Source organism: Nerophis ophidion, linkage group LG02, assembly GCF_033978795.1.
Source record: "Nerophis ophidion isolate RoL-2023_Sa linkage group LG02, RoL_Noph_v1.0, whole genome shotgun sequence".
NCBI classification, from domain to species: domain Eukaryota; kingdom Metazoa; phylum Chordata; class Actinopteri; order Syngnathiformes; family Syngnathidae; genus Nerophis; species Nerophis ophidion.
The window spans coordinates 85,073,435-85,090,693 of NC_084612.1; the positions used below are offsets into that span (position 1 = coordinate 85,073,435).

The window sequence follows — 17,259 nt, forward strand, 5'->3', positions numbered from 1 at the left end:
AGTGATGTATTGTAACCTCTTTAAGTGATTTATTGTTTCTTATTTAGGTGATTTATTGTCACCTATTTAAGTGATTTTTTATCACCTATTTGAGTGAGTTTTTGTCATTTTATTAACTATTGATTTATTTTAATTACATTTGATTAACATTATAGTTTTGTGTTAACTACTATAGTTTTTATTTTATTGATTATTATAGTTTTAATTTTAATTATTACTATTGTAGTTTTTATTTGATTAACATCATAGTTTTTATTTAGTAACTATTATACTTTTAATTTGATCAACTATTATAGTTTAAATTGGTTAATTATTATGGTTTAATTTTATTAACTATTATAGTTTTAATTTTATTAACTGTTATAGTTTTTATTTTAAATATTAACCACTATAATTATAGTGTTTTTGGAAACATGGTTTATATGGAATTAACTATTATTTAAATATTGATTAACCATTATTTTTATTACATTTTATCAACATAGTTTTGAGTTAACTATTATAGTTTTTATTTTATTGACTGTTACAGTTTTTTTATTTTAATTACTCCTATGGTTTTGATTTTATAACAATTATAGTTTTAACTTATTAACAATTATAGTTTTAATTTTTTAACTATTATAGTTTTTATTTATTAACTATTAATTGTATTTTAATTATTATAGTTTTTAATTTTAATTATTATTAGTTGTTATGTTAACTATTATAGTTTATATGTTATTGACTATTGTAGTTTTGTGTCAATGTTATTAACGTAACCGTTTTTATGTTATTAGTGTGCTATTATTCAAAACCGGTCCCATAACTTAAAAACTATGACAGTTATCCAGAAACAAAAGAGTGTGCGTGTTATTTCAACATTTGCAATAAGATGACGTCACACAGGTATATTAATTGTAAACATTGCCGGCACATACTGTAACTTGGCTATCTATTACACTGTAATGTTGCTGAAGGCCACCAGAGGGCAGCATTTGTCTGACAATATGAGGGAGATCACTTGTGCAACATGGACAAAAGTATTGGGACATAGATCACATGTGCAACATGGACACAAGTATTGGGACATAGATCACATGTGCAACATGGACACAAGTATTGGGACATGGATCACATGTGCAACATGGACACAAGTATTGGGACATAGATCACATGTGCAACATGGACACAAGTATTGGGACATGGATCACATGTGCAACATGGACACAAGTATTGGGACATAGATCACACGTGCAACATGGACACAAGTATTGGGACATAGATCACATGTGCAACATGGACACAAGTATTGGGACATAGATCACATGTGCAACATGGACACAAGTATTGGGACATAGATCACATGTGCAACATGGACACAAGTATTGGGACATAGATCACATGTGCAACATGGACACAAGTATTGGGACATAGATCACATGTGCAACATGGACACAAGTATTGGGACATAATCACATGTGCAACATGGACACAAGTATTGGGACATGGATCACATGTGCAACATGGACACAAGTATTGGGACATGGATCACATGTGCAACATGGACACAAGTATTGGGACATGGATCACATGTGCAACATGGACACAAGTATTGGGACATAGATCACATGTGCAACATGGTCTAGCTTTAATGGCGGTGTTGTCCTTGCAGAGTCTCCAAAGGTCCCTGAAGAACATGGCCGACGTGGGCATCCTTCAAGTCAAGGTCATCAAGGCGTCGGATCTGCTGGCGGCTGATTTGAACGGTAGATCACGCCTTGCCACAAAGTATTATGGGATGTCACCGTGTGTGTGTGTGTGTGTTCCGTGCAGGTAAGAGCGACCCCTTCTGTGTGCTGGAGCTGGTCAACGACCGCCTGCAGACCCACACTGTCTACAAGAACCTCCACCCTGAGTGGAACCAAGTCTTCACCTTGTCAGTCATCTTCTTATTTCCTTCTTTACCTTCTTCTTATTTTGTTATTAACATAATCACATGACTCTACATCATAGTCAGTATATTTATTGACAGAACGGACAGAAGTGTTTGTTGTTGTGATGCTGCTTGCCGCCACCAGGGGGCGTGCTTGCATCTTGGGATATTTTGTGGATTAATTAATGGCATTGTTGTCCATTTCTTAAAAAAAAAAAAAATGTATAATATAAAAATACAATATTTTAAAAATGTACATGTATAATATAAAAATTTATATATTTTACATTAATTAGTGGCATTGTTGTCAAACATTCACATATATTTTCTAAGGAGTTACTAGGGTATTTTTAATACAGTTATTTAAATATTAATTACATGTCATGTAATTTTATTTAATATATTGCAGTTATTATTTATTTAATACAATCACCTACAAAAGTACCACCTATATGCACATATGTATGTACTCAAGTTTAATTTAAATGAATAAAATGTCTATTCTGAAAATAGATTATTATATTAATAAGTGTCCTAGTTCTACATTCCTGTACTTTATCATCTCAATATTCACATGTACCTTTTTAAGAGGTATGAGTGTATTTTTATATAATAATTTTCTTGCTATTTAATACAAATATTTATTTTTATTTAATTGTATTTAGTTATTTTTATTGCATTTATTTCAATCATTCTTTCAAATAATGTATTTATTTTACAATTATTTATTTTATTTAATTGTGTTTAGTTATTTTTATAAAATTTATTTAAAAGTATTTATTTATTTTACAGTTATTTATTTTTATTTCATTGTGTTTAGTTGTTTTTATTTAATTTATTTCAATCATTATTTAAAATGATGTATTTATTTCACAACTATTTTATATTAAATTGTGTTTAGTTATTTTTACTTAATTTATTCCAATCATCTCAAATAATGTATTTATTTTACTACTATTTATTTTGTACTTCATTGTGTTCAGTTATTTCAATATAATTAATTAAGTCATTATTTCTAATTATGTATTTATTCATTTATATAATTGTATTCAGTTATTTAAATTTAATTTATTTCAATCATTATTTCAAATCATGTATTCATTTCACAATTATTTAATTGTGTTTAGTTATTTTAATAGAATTTATTTAAATCATTATTTCTAATCATGTATTAATTTTACAGTTATTTATTTATTTAATTATGTTTAGTTATTTTCAATTAATTTATTTTGATAATTATTTAAAATTATGCTTTTTTTTTACAATTATCTATTTGTATTTAATTGTGTTCATTTATTTTAAAATAATTATTTAAGCCATTTTTACTAATTATGTATTTATTCATTTATATAATTGTATTCAGTTATTTTAATTTAATTTATTTCAATCATTATTTCAAATCATGTATTCATTTTACAATTATTTAATTGTGTTTTGTTATTTTAATAGAATTTATTTAAATCCTTATTTCTAATTATGTATTAATTTTACAGTTATTTATTTATTTAATTGTGTTGAGTTATTTTTAAATTATTTTGTTTCGATCATTATTTAAAATTATGCATTTTTTATACAATTATTTATATGTATTTAATTGTGTTCAGTTATTTTTATTGGATTTATTTAAATCATCATTTAAAATTATGTATTTATTTCACAATTAGTTATTGTCATTTATTTGTGTTTAGTTATTTTTAATCAATTTATTTCAATCATTATTTCAAGTTATATAATTGTTTTAAAATTATTTATTTTATTTAATTGTGTTGAGTTATGTTTATTAAATTAATTTCAATCACTATTTATTTCAAATAATGTATTTATTTTACAATCATTTATTTCGTATTTGTGTTTAGTTAGGCTATTTCAGTCATTATTTTTCATTATGTATTTATCGTACAAATATTTAGTTTGATTTAATTGATGTAATTAAATGTATTTCCATCATTATTTCATTGAAATGCTGCATAGCCAGAATAAAATACTCAGTTTAACTGAAATAAATAAAATATATTTAGTCCTTGAATGTGAAGTTAAAAGCGTTTCAAATGTGGAGTATAATAAGAAGGTGTGCCAAGGTCTGACGGTCCACGTCTGGTCTCCCCAGTCCGGTCAGAGACGTCCACGAGGTCCTGCTGCTCACCATCTTTGACGAGGACGGCGACAAGGCTCCGGACTTCCTGGGCAAAGTGGCCCTTCCTCTTCTTTCGGTACAAAGCGCCGCGCTCCTGGCTCCTGGCTCCACGCTCCACGCCGCCAGTCACGCTGGCGCTCGCCGAGACGTGATGCGGCGTGACTGGCGGCGTGGTTCACCGCCCGGTCGCTCACCCTCGTGACCTTTTGTGTCCCCGGCAGATCCGCGGGGGCCAGCAGGTCACTTTGCCTCTGAAGAAAGACGACCTGGGCGGACTGACCAAGGGCAGCCTCACGCTGGAGATGGACCTCCTTTTTAACCCCGTCAGTCAAACACACTCTGCTAACACCTCCTTTTGCTTAGTCATCAGGTCAGAGCTAGCCTCACAACCTCAAACCTATGCTAAAACCTTGTTTTGCTTAGTCATCAGGTCAGAGCTAGCCTCAGAACCTCGAACCTATGCTTAAAACCTTGTTTTGCTTAGTCATCAGGTCAGAGCTAGCCTCAGAACCTCGAACCTATGCTAAAACCTTGTTTTGCTTAGTCATCAGGTCAGAGCTAGCCTCAGAACCTCGAACCTATGCTAAAACCTTGTTTTGCTTAGTCATCAGGTCAGAGCTAGCCTCAGAACCTCAAACCTATGCTAAAACCTTGTTTTGCTTAGTCATCAGGTCAGAGCTAGCCTCAGAACCTCGAACCTATGCTAAAACCTTGTTTTGCTTAGTCATCAGGTCAGAGCTAGCCTCACAACCTCAAAGCTTTGCTAACTCCTTGTTTTGCTTAGTCATCAGGTCAGAGCTAGCCTCAGAACCTCGAACCTATGCTTAAAACCTTGTTTTGCTTAGTCATCAGGTCAGAGCTAGCCTCACAACCTCGAACCTATGCTAAAACCTTGTTTTGCTTAGTCATCAGGTCAGAGCTAGCCTCAGAACCTCGAACCTATGCTTAAAACCTTGTTTTGCTTAGTCATCAGGTCAGAGCTAGCCTCACAACCTCAAAGCTTTGCTAACTCCTTGTTTTGCTTAGTCATCAGGTCAGAGCTAGCCTTACAACCTCAAAGCTTTGCTAACTCCTTGTTTTGCTTAGTCATCAGGTCAGAGCTAGCCTCAGAACCTCAAACCTATGCTAAAACCTTGTTTTTCTTAGTCATCAGGTCAGAGCTAGCCTCAGAACCTCGAACCTATGCTTAAAACCTTGTTTTGCTTAGTCATCAGGTCAGAGATAGCCTCAGAACCTCAAACCTATGCTAAAACCTTGTTTTGCTTAGTCATCAGGTCAGAGCTAGCCTCAGAACCTCAAACCTATGCTAAAACCTTGTTTTGCTTAGTCATCAGGTCAGAGCTAGCCTCAGAACCTCAAACCTATGCTAAAACCTTGTTTTGCTTAGTCATCAGGTCAGAGCTAGCCTCAGAACCTCGAACCTATGCTTAAAACCTTGTTTTGCTTAGTCATCAGGTCAGAGCTAGCCTCAGAACCTCAAACCTATGCTAAAACCTTGTTTTTCTTAGTCATCAGGTCAGAGCTAGCCTCAGAACCTCAAACCTATGCTAAAACCTTGTTTTGCTTAGTCATCAGGTCAGAGATAGCCTCAGAACCTCAAACCTATGCTAAAACCTTGTTTTGCTTAGTCATCAGGTCAGAGCTAGCCTCAGAACCTCAAACCTATGCTAAAACCTTGTTTTGCTTAGTCATCAGGTCAGAGCTAGCCTCAGAACCTCAAACCTATGCTAAAACCTTGTTTTTCTTAGTCATCAGGTCAGAGCTAGCCTCAGAACCTCAAACCTATGCTAAAACCTTGTTTTGCTTAGTCATCAGGTCAGAGATAGCCTCAGAACCTCAAACCTATGCTAAAACCTTGTTTTGCTTAGTCATCAGGTCAGAGCTAGCCTCAGAACCTCAAACCTATGCTAAAACCTTGTTTTGCTTAGTCATCAGGTCAGAGCTAGCCTCAGAACCTCAAACCTATGCTAAAACCTTGTTTTGCTTAGTCATCAGGTCAGAGCTAGCCTCAGAACCTCGAACCTATGCTTAAAACCTTGTTTTGCTTAGTCATCAGGTCAGAGCTAGCCTCAGAACCTCGAACCTATGCTAAAACCTTGTTTTGCTTAGTCATCAGGTCAGAGCTAGCCTCAGAACCTCAAAGCTTTGCTAAAACCCTGTTTTGCTTAGTCATCAGGTCAGAGCTAGCCTCAGAACCTCGAACCTATGCTAAAACCTTGTTTTGCTTAGTCATCAGGTCAGAGCTAGCCTCAGAACCTCAAAGCTTTGCTAACTCCTTGTTTTGCTTAGTCATCAGGTCAGAGCTAGCCTCAGAACCTCGAACCTATGCTTAAAACCTTGTTTTGCTTAGTCATCAGGTCAGAGCTAGCCTCAGAACCTCGAACCTACGCTAAAACCTTGTTTTGCTTAGTCATCAGGTCAGAGCTAGGCTCAGAACCTCAAAGCTTTGCTAAAACCCTGTTTTGCTTAGTCATCAGGTCAGAGCTAGCCTCAGAACCTCAAAGCTTTGCTAACTCCTTGTTTTGCTTAGTCATCAGGTCAGAGCTAGCCTCACAGCCTCGAACCTATGCTAAAACCTTGTTTTGCTTAGTCATCAGGTCAGAGCTAGCCTCAGAACCTCGAACCTATGCTAAAACCTTGTTTTGCTTAGTCATCAGGTCAGAGCTAGCCTCAGAACCTCGAATCTACGCTAAAACCTTGTTTTGCTTTAGTCATCAGGTCAGAGCTAGCCTCAGAACCTCGAACCTATGCTAAAACCTTGTTTTTCTTAGTCATCAGGTCAGAGCTAGCCTCACAACCTCAAAGCTTTGCTAACTCCTTGTTTTGCTTAGTCATCAGGTCAGAGCTAGCCTCAGAACCTCAAAGCTTTGCTAACTCCTTGTTTTGCTTAGTCATCAGGTCAGAGCTAGCCTCAGAACCTAGAACCTATGCTAAAACCTTGTTTTGCTTAGTCATCAGGTCAGAGCTAGCCTCAGAACCTCGAACCTATGCTAAAACCTTGTTTTGCTTAGTCATCAGGTCAGAGCTAGCCTCAGAACCTCGAATCTACGCTAAAACCTTGTTTTGCTTTAGTCATCAGGTCAGAGCTAGCCTCAGAACCTCGAACCTATGCTAAAACCTTGTTTTTCTTAGTCATCAGGTCAGAGCTAGCCTCACAACCTCAAAGCTTTGCTAACTCCTTGTTTTGCTTAGTCATCAGGTCAGAGCTAGCCTCACAACCTCAAAGCTTTCCTAACTCCTTGTTTTGCTTAGTCATCAGGTCAGAGCTAGCCTCAGAACCTCGAACCTATGCTAAAACCTTGTTTTGCTTAGTCATCAGGTCAGAGCTAGCCTCAGAACCTCGAACCTATGCTAAAGCCTTGTTTTGCTTAGTCATCAGGTCAGAGCTAGCCTCAGAACCTCGAACCTATGCTTAAAACCTTGTTTTGCTTAGTCATCAGGTCAGAGCTAGCCTCAGAACCTCGAACCTATGCTAAAACCTTGTTTTGCTTAGTCATCAGGTCAGAGCTAGCCTCAGAACCTCGAACCTATGCTAAAACCTTGTTTTGCTTAGTCATCAGGTCAGAGCTAGCCTCAGAACCTCAAACCTATGCTAAAACCTTGTTTTGCTTAGTCATCAGGTCAGAGCTAGCCTCAGAACCTCGAACCTATGCTAAAACCTTGTTTTGCTTAGTCATCAGGTCAGAGCTAGCCTCACAACCTCAAAGCTTTGCTAACTCCTTGTTTTGCTTAGTCATCAGGTCAGAGCTAGCCTCAGAACCTCGAACCTATGCTAAAACCTTGTTTTTCTTAGTCATCAGGTCAGAGCTAGCCTCACAACCTCAAAGCTTTGCTAACTCCTTGTTTTGCTTAGTCATAAGGTCAGAGCTAGCCTCAGAACCTCAAAGCTTTGCTAACTCCTTGTTTTGCTTAGTCATCAGGTCAGAGCTAGCCTCAGAACCTCGAATCTACGCTAAAACCTTGTTTTGCTTTAGTCATCAGGTCAGAGCTAGCCTCAGAACCTCGAACCTATACTAAAACCTTGTTTTGCTTAGTCATCAGGTCAGAGCTAGCCTCAGAACCTCGAACCTATGCTTAAAACCTTGTTTTGCTTAGTCATCAGGTCAGAGCTAGCCTCAGAACCTCAAACCTATGCTAAAACCTTGTTTTGCTTAGTCATCAGGTCAGAGCTAGCCTCAGAACCTCAAACCTATGCTAAAACCTTGTTTTTCTTAGTCATCAGGTCAGAGCTAGCCTCAGAACCTCAAACCTATGCTAAAACCTTGTTTTTCTTAGTCATCAGGTCAGAGCTAGCCTCAGAACCTCAAACCTATGCTAAAACCTTGTTTTGCTTAGTCATCAGGTCAGAGCTAGCCTCACAGCCTCGAACCTATGCTAAAACCTTGTTTTGCTCAGTCATCAGGTCAGAGCTAGCCTCAGAACCTCGAACCTATGCTTAAAACCTTGTTTTGCTTAGTCATCAGGTCAGAGCTAGCCTCAGAACCTCGAACCTATGCTAAAACCTTGTTTTGCTTAGTCATCAGGTCAGAGCTAGCCTCAGAACCTCGAAGCTTTGCTAAAACCTTGTTTTGCAAACGTCTTGTTTTGCTAACACCTTATTTTGCTTAGTCATCAGGTCAGAGCTAGCCTCAGAACCTCGAAACTGCTAAAACCTTGTTTTGCTAACGTCTTGTTTTGCTAACACCTTATTTTGCTTAGTCTCAGGTCAGAACTAGCATCAGAACCTTAGCTTTGCTAACGCCTTGTTTTGCTTACGCCTTGTTTTGCTTAGTCGCAGGTCAGTCTAGCATCAGAACTTCGAAGCTTTGCCAAAACCTTGTATTGCTAACGTTTTGTTTTGCTTAGTCTCAGGTCAGAGCTAGCATCAGAATTTCGAAGCTGTGCCAAAACCTTGTATTGCTAACATTTTGTTTTGCTTAGTCGCAGGTCAGAGCTTGCATCGGAACCTCAAAGCTTTGTTAATACCTTGTTTTGCCAATGTCTCGTTTTGCTTAGTTTAGTCGCTGGTCAGGGCTAGCATCAGAACCTTAGCTTTGCTAACACCTTGTTTTGCTAACGCCTTGTTTTGCTTAGTCGCAGGTCAGTCTAGCATCAGAACCTCGAAGCTTTGCCAAAACCTTAGTTTTGCTATCACTTTATTTTGCTTAGTCGCCTGTCAGAGCTCGCATCAGAACCTTAGCTATGCTAACGCCTAATTTTGCTAACGCCTTGTTTGGCTAATGTCCTGTTTTACTTGCTCCTTGTTTGCTAATGTCTTGTTTTGCTAAAGCCTTATTTGCTCACGTTTTGTTTTGCTTAGTCGTAGGTCAGAGCTAGCATCAAAACCTTGTAGCTTTGCTACCGCCTTGTTTTGCTAACACCTCATTTTGCTTTGTGGCAGGTCCGAGCTAGCATCAGAACCTTCCAGCCTCGAGAGGGCAAATTCATGGAGGATAATCCCAAATTTTCCAAAAAGGTGAGTGGCAGACGCTCTATTAGCAGACGCTCTATTAGCAGACGCTCTATTAGCAGACGCTCTATTAGCAGACGCTCTATTAGCAGACGCTCTATTAGCAGACGCTCTATTAGCAGATGCTCTATTAGCAGATGCTCTATTAGCTGTCGCTCTATTAGCAGATGCTCTATTAGCAGACGGTTTATTAGCAGACAGGCTATTAGCAGACTGTCTATTAGCAGACTGTCTATTAGCAGACGCTCTATTAGCAGACGGTCTATTAGCAGACTGTCTATTAGCAGACCCTCTAATAGCAGACAGTCTATTAGCAGACTGTCTATTAGCAGACAGTCTATTAGCAGACTGTCTATTAGCAGACGCTCTATTAGCAGACGCTCTATTAGCAGAGGGTTTATTAGCAGACACTATATTAGCAAACGCTCTATTAGCAAACGCTCTTTTAGCAAACGCTCTTTTAGCAAACGCTCTATTAGCAAACGCTCTATTAGCAGACGTTCTATTAGTAAACTCTCTATTAGCAGACGTTCTATTAGCAAACGGTCTATTAGCAGACGCTATATTAGCAAACGCTCTTTTAGCAAACGCTCTTTTAGCAAACGCTCTATTAGCAAACGCTCTATTAGCAGACGTTCTATTAGTAAACTCTCTATTAGCAGACGTTCTATCAGCAAACGGTTTATTAGCAGACACTCTAATAGCAGACCGTCTATTAGCAGACACTCTATTAGCAGACGCTATATTAGCAAACGCTCTATAAGCAAACGTTCTATTAGCAAACGCTCTATTAGCAGACGTTCTATTAGTAAACTCTCTATTAGCAGACGTTCTATCAGCAAACGGTTTATTAGCAGACACTCTATTAGCAGACGGTCTATTAGCAGACGCTCTATTAGCAGACCCTCTAATAGCAGACCGTCTATTAGCAGACACTCTATTAGCAGACGCTATATTAGCAAACGCTCTATTAGCAAACGTTCTATTAGTAAACTCTCTATTAGCAGACGTTCTATTAGCAAACGGTCTATTAGCAAATGCTCTATTAGCAAACGCTCTATTAGCAGACGTTCTATTAGTAAACTCTCTATTAGCAGACGTTCTATTAGTAAACTCTATTAGCAGACGTTCTATTAGCAAACGGTCTGTTAGCAGACGCTCTATTAGCAGACGCTATACTAGCAAACGCTCTATTAGCAAACCCTCTATTAGCAGACGCTCTATTAGCAGACGCTATATTAGCAAACGCTCTATTAGCAAACGCTCTATTAGCAGACGCTTTATTAGCAGACGCCATATTAGCAAACGCTCTATTAGCAAATGCTCTATTAGCAAACGCTCTATTAGCAGACGTTCTATTAGTAAACTCTCTATTAGCAGACGTTCTATTAGCAAACGGTCTATTAGCAGACGCTCTATTAGCAGACGCTATATTAGCAAACGCTCTATTAGCAAACCCTCTATTAGCAGACGCTCTATTAGCAGACGCTATATTAGCAAACGCTCTATTAACAAACGCTTTATTAGCAAACGCTCTATTAGCAGACGCTATATTAGCAAACGCTCTATTAGCAGACGTTCTATTAGTAAACTCTATTAGCAGACGTTCTATTAGCAAACGCTCTATTAGTAAACTCTCTATTAGCAGACGCTATATTAGCAGACATTCTATTAGCAGACGGGGTTGTCCACCCACTGTGACATCATCACCAGGCGACATGGCATCTGTAAAGCCGCCGTTCACTGAGGAGCTGTGGTTTCCCTCCAGCGGGCCACACAGTCACTAATCAAAGCAAGCGGCCACCACTATGATATTTAACACCAATAAAATATATCCATGACTTCTTTTTACCTTTAGGACTCCCAGCAACTTTGGTCCAGGGGACCCAAAATGGTCCCAGTCAATAAAAGTGTTAAATAAAATAATGTACATATATATTTTTATTTTTTAGAAAAAAATGAATTGAATGCTTAAATCCGTAGATTGATTTTAGATTTATTGTCAATTATAGGTTTTTTTTACTTGTTCTTTTTTGTTTTATTTGGTTTTTTTGCAGTTTTTGTCAAAAAAAACTTAGTTTTTTTGGCAGTCAAACACACAAAATATGCAATATTTACCCCCAAAATATTTAAAAGTGTAATATTTGAGTAATTCGAATCTTAAGTAGATCATAACAAGAATTATTTTTATTTTATTATTATTTTTTTAGTAATACAATTATTTTTACAAATTCACACTAAAATTCTGGGGGATCTTAAAGGCTCCCACTCATAAAAGTGTGAAATATAATGTCATATTTTTTTTATTTTTGTTACTTTCAACGCTTAAGTCTCTAGATCAACTTCAGATCCATCCAAACATCATAAGTTTTTATTTATTTATTTTTTGATTGTTTGATGCAGTTTTTGTCAAAGAAAACTTAGTTTTTTTTATAATTGAAACACACAAAATATGCAATATTTAACCCCAAAAATATTTTTAAGTGTAATATTTGAGTAACTGGAGTCTTAAAATAGTTCAGTAATTCATGACAACAATGAGTTTATTATTTACAATCCTTTATAATAATTCATTATTATTTTTTGAGTAATAAAATATTTTTTCAAAAATTAACACTAAAATGCTGGGGGATTCAAAAGGCTCCCACTCATAAAAGTGTTAAATATAAAGTCATACTTTTTTTTGTTACTTTCAACACTTAAGTCTCTAGATCAATTTCAGGTCCATCCATACATCATAAGTTTGTTTTTTTCTTTGTTTGATGCAGTTTTTGTCAAAGAAAACTTTGTTTTTTTCAATAAATCAAACACACAAAATATGCAATATTGAACCCCAAAAATATTTTACAGTGGAATATTTGAGTAATTGGAGTTTTATGTAGGTCAGTAATTGAGTAATAAAATATTTTTTCTAAAAATTCGGACTAAAATTCTGGGGGATCCAAAAGGGTCCCACTCATAAAACTGTTAAAGGTATATAATTTTTTTGTTACTTTCAACACTTAAGTCTCTAGATCAACTTCACATCTATCCATCGATTATAAAAATAAAAAAAATTAAGTGTTTTTTTGGTTTGTTTGCTTAATGCAGTTTTTGTCAAAGAAAACTTTGTTGTTGTTTTTATAAAGCCAACACACAAAATATGCAATATTTACCCCCAAAATATTTTCAAGTGGGATATTTGATGGATCAGTAATTCATGACAATAATGATACATTATTAGTTTTTGAGTAATAACATTTTTTCCAAAAATTCACACTAAAATTCTAGGGGATCCAAAAGGGTCCCACTCATAAAAGTGTTAAAAGTATATTTGTTTTTGTTACTTTCAACGCTTACGTCTCTAGATCAACTTCAGGCCTATCCATCAATTATAATTATTTTTTTTTCAAGTGTTTTTTTGTTGTTGTTTGCTTAATGCAGTTTTTGTCAAAGAAAACTTTGTTGTTGTTTTTATAAAGCCAACACACAAAATATGCAATATTTACCCCCAAAATATTTTCAAGTGGAATATTTGATAGATCAGTAATTCATGACAATAATGATACATTATTAGTTTTTGAGTAATAACATTTTTTCCAAAAACTCACACTAAAATTCTAATGGATCCAAAAGGGTCCCACTCATAAAAGTGTTAAAAATATGTATTTTTTTTGTTACTTTCAACGCTTAAATCTGTAGATCAACTTCAGGCCTATCCATCGATTATAAGTCTTTATTATTTTTTATGTTTATTTGTTTTTTGTCAAATAAATCAAATACAAAAAATATGCAATATTTACCGCCAAAATATTGTAAAGGTAAATATTTGAGTAATTGGAGTCTTAAGTAGGTCAGTAATTGATGACAATAATCATGATTATTTTTTGAGTAATAAAATATTTTTCTAAAAATTCAGACTAAAATTCTGGGGGATCCAAAAGGGTCCCACTCATAAAAGTGTTAAAAGTATATTTGTTTTTGTTACTTTCAACACTTAAGTCTCTAAATCAACTTCAGGCCTATACATCAATTATAATTTTGTTTTTCAAGTGTTTTTTGTTGTTGTTTGCTTAATGCAGTTTTTGTCAAAGAAAACTTTGTTGTTGTTTTTATAAAGCCAACACACAAAATATGCAATATTTACCCCAAAAATATTTTCAAGTGGAATATTTGATAGATCAGTAATTCATGACAATAATGATACATTATTAGTTTTTGGGTAATAACATTTTTTCCAAAAACTCACACTAAAATTCTAATGGATCCAAAAGGGTCCCACTCATAAAAGTGTTCAAAATATGTATTTTTTTTGTTACTTTCAACGCTTAAATCTGTAGATCAACTTCAGGTCTATCCATCGATTATAAGTCTTTATTAGTTTTTATGTTTATTTGTTTTTTGTCAAATAAATCAAATACAAAAAATATGCAATATTTACCGCCAAAATATTGTAAAGGGAAATATTTGAGTAATTGGAGTCTTAAGTAGGTCAGTAATTGATGACAATAATCATGATTATTTTTTGAGTAATAAAATATTTTTCTAAAAATTCAGACTAAAATTCTGGGGGATCCAAAAGGGTCCCACTCATAAAAGTGTTAAAAGTATATTTGTTTTTGTTACTTTCAACACTTAAGTCTCTAAATCAACTTCACATCCATCCATCAATTATAATTTTGTTTTTCAAGTGTTTTTTTGTTGTTGTTTGCTTAATGCAGTTTTTGTCAAAGAAAACTTTGTTGTTGTTTTTATAAAGCCAACACACAAAATATGCAAAATTTACCCCCAAAATATTTTCAAGTGGAATATTTGATAGATCAGTAATTCATGACAATAATGATACATTATTAGTTTTTGAGTAATAACATTTTTTCCAAAAATTCACACTAAAATTCTAATGGATCCAAAAGGGTCCCACTCATAAAAGTGTTCAAAATATGTATTTTTTTTGTTACTTTCAACGCTTAAATCTGTAGATCAACTTCAGGCCTATCCATCGATTATAAGTCTTTATTATTTTTTATGTTTTTTTTTTTTTGTCAAATAAATCAAATACACTAAATATGCAATATTTACCCCCAAAATATTGTAAAGGGAAATATTTGAGTAATTGGAGTCTTAAAAAGGTCAATAATTGATGACAATAATCATGATTATTTTTTGAGTAATAAAATATTTTTCTAAAAATTCAGACTAAAATTCTGGGGGATCCAAAAGGGTCCTACTCATAAAAGTGTTAAGAATATGTATTTGTTTTGTTACTTTCAACGCTTAAATCTGTAGATGAACTTCAGGCCTATCCATCGATTATAAGTCTTTATTATTTTTTATGTTGTTTTTTTTTGTCAAATAAATCAAATACCAAAAATATGCAATATTTACCCCCAAAATATTGTAAAAGTAAATATTTGAGTAATTGGAGTCTTAAAAAGGTCAATAATTAAAAACAATAACGATTTTAATTCATTATTTTTTATCAAGTTTTTTTTTAAGTCACAGTAAAATTCTCAGGCTTTCAAAATATAAAGTCATACTTATTTTTTGTTACTTTCAACACTTAAGTCTTTGGATCAATTTCAGATGTATCCATTGATTATAACTTTTTTTTTCATTTTTAACGTGTTTTTTGTTGGTTTGTCATCCTTTTTCGTCAAAATAAACTTGTTTTCAGTCAAGCAAACAGAAAATAAGCAACTTCTTCCTCAAAAGACATTTCCAAGTGTAATATTTGATGTGAATAAATTGAACAATCAATAATTCATAACAACATTGATTTTGATCCATTATTATTTTTTGAGCAAAGTCTGTTTTAATTTTTTTTTTTAAAACAGCCTGCATGGCAGCTTTGTGTTATTAAAGTCAAAATTCTCTTTTACCTATTTGCTCTTTTTTTCCCACTTTTTTAATATTAGTTGAATAAAAAAATGTTCTGCGGGCCCCAAGAGGCCCCTAGAGGCCCCCGGGCCACACTTTGGACACCAGTGGGCTGTCTGCTGCATGTTCCCAACAAAAGCAAAGAAATGACCTTGCTTACAGTGGAATGTTAAAAAGCCTGCACAATTGGGAGGTCAAAGGTCAGAGGTCATGACACTGGCCATAATAATAATAATAATAATAATAATAATAATAATAATAATAAAGACGTGTTGGTTGACTTCCTGCTTGTACTTTTCCAGTTGATGAAGACTTTGATGTACAGTGTGCAGGACAGTGTGCGAGGGCGGGGGCCAGCCAGTCTGTCTGCGGGGGCCACATTGTCACCCAAATTGGCCCCCAGCAGAGAGGGCCGGCGTGCAACTTTTACCGTTTTGTTTCCGCGCGGCAGGCCTCGCTTTGGTGAAATCAGGTCAGGTTTCTGACAGGGCCCCCCCCCCACACCGGTGAGGGGCCACACTCTGCCGGCTGACAGCTGGATGCCAGATACAGAATGTCAAGTCTCTGTCCGGCTTACTTCTGTCTTGCGCCACCGCCGGGTTTTATAGCGGCCTGATGCTTTGTCAGCAGCAAACTGCGGGTGTGAACGTCAGTTTGTTACCCGATGTCCAAAGTGCGTTAAAAAAATATATATAATCAATGGATATATCTGAAATTGATCTAGAGACTTAAGTGTTGAAAGTAACAAAAAAAAAGTATGACTTTATATTTTGAAAGCCTGAGAATTTTACTGTGATTTAAAAAAAAAACTTGCTAAAAAAATTATGAATCATTATTGTTTTGAATTATTGACCTTTTTAAGACTCCAATTACTCAAATATTTCCCTTTACAATATTTTGGGGGTAAATATTGCATATTTAGTGTATTTGATTTATTTGACAAAAAAAAAAAACATAAAAAATAATAAAGACTTATAATCGATGGATAGGCCTGAAGTTGATCTACAGATTTAAGCGTTGAAAGTAACCAAAAAAAAATACATATTTTTAACACTTTTATGAGTGGGACCCTTTTGGATCCATTAGAATTTTAGTGTGAATTTTTGGAAAAAATGTTATTTCTCAAAAACTAATAATGTATCATTATTGTCATGAATTACTGATCCATCAAATATTCTACTTGAAAATATTTTGGGGGTAAATATTGAATATTTTGTGTGTTGGCTTTATAAAAACAACAACAAAGTTTTCTTTGACAAAAACTGTATTAAGCAAACAACAATAAAAAAACAGTTGAAAAAAAATAAATATATAATTGATGGATGGATGTGAAGTTGATCTAGAGACTTAAGCGTTGAAAGTAACAAAAACAAATATACTTTTAACTCTTTTATGAGTGGAGACCCTTTTGGATCCCCCAGAATTTTAGTCTGAATTTTTAGAAAAATATTTTATTACTCAAAAAATAATCATGATTATTGTCATCAATTATTGACCTACTTAAGACTCCAATTACTCAAATATTTCCCTTTACAATATTTTTGGGGTAAATATTGCATATTTTGTGTATTTGATTGATTTGACAAAAAAAAAAAAAAACATAAAAAATAATAAAGACTTATAATCGATGGATAGGCCTGAAGTTGATCTACAGATTTAAGCGTTGAAAGTAACCAAAAAAAATACATATTTTTAACACTTTTATGAGTGGGACCCTTTTGGATCCATTAGAATTTTAGTGTGGATTTTTGGAAAAAATGTTATTACTCAAAAACTAATAATGTATCATTATTGTCATGAATTACTGATCTATCAAATATTCCACTTGAAAATATTTTGGGTGTAAATATTGCATATTTTGTGTGTTGGCTTTATAAAAACAACAACAAAGTTTTCTTTGACAAAAAC

General features: G+C 34.6%; 1 protein-coding gene across 2 annotated transcripts in view; it reads left to right on the forward strand.

Annotated features, from left to right (window-relative positions):
* LOC133546817 (multiple C2 and transmembrane domain-containing protein 2-like) overlaps positions 1-17,259 on the forward strand; it is a 107,752-nt gene that overhangs the window by 73,665 nt on the left and 16,828 nt on the right. For both annotated transcript variants that reach the window (XM_061892647.1, XM_061892653.1), the window contains 5 exons: positions 1,652-1,745; positions 1,813-1,915; positions 4,020-4,122; positions 4,268-4,369; positions 9,427-9,501. In XM_061892647.1, the coding sequence (XP_061748631.1) occupies positions 1,652-1,745; positions 1,813-1,915; positions 4,020-4,122; positions 4,268-4,369; positions 9,427-9,501 (477 nt within the window). The remainder of the gene's footprint in view (positions 1-1,651; positions 1,746-1,812; positions 1,916-4,019; positions 4,123-4,267; positions 4,370-9,426; positions 9,502-17,259) is intronic.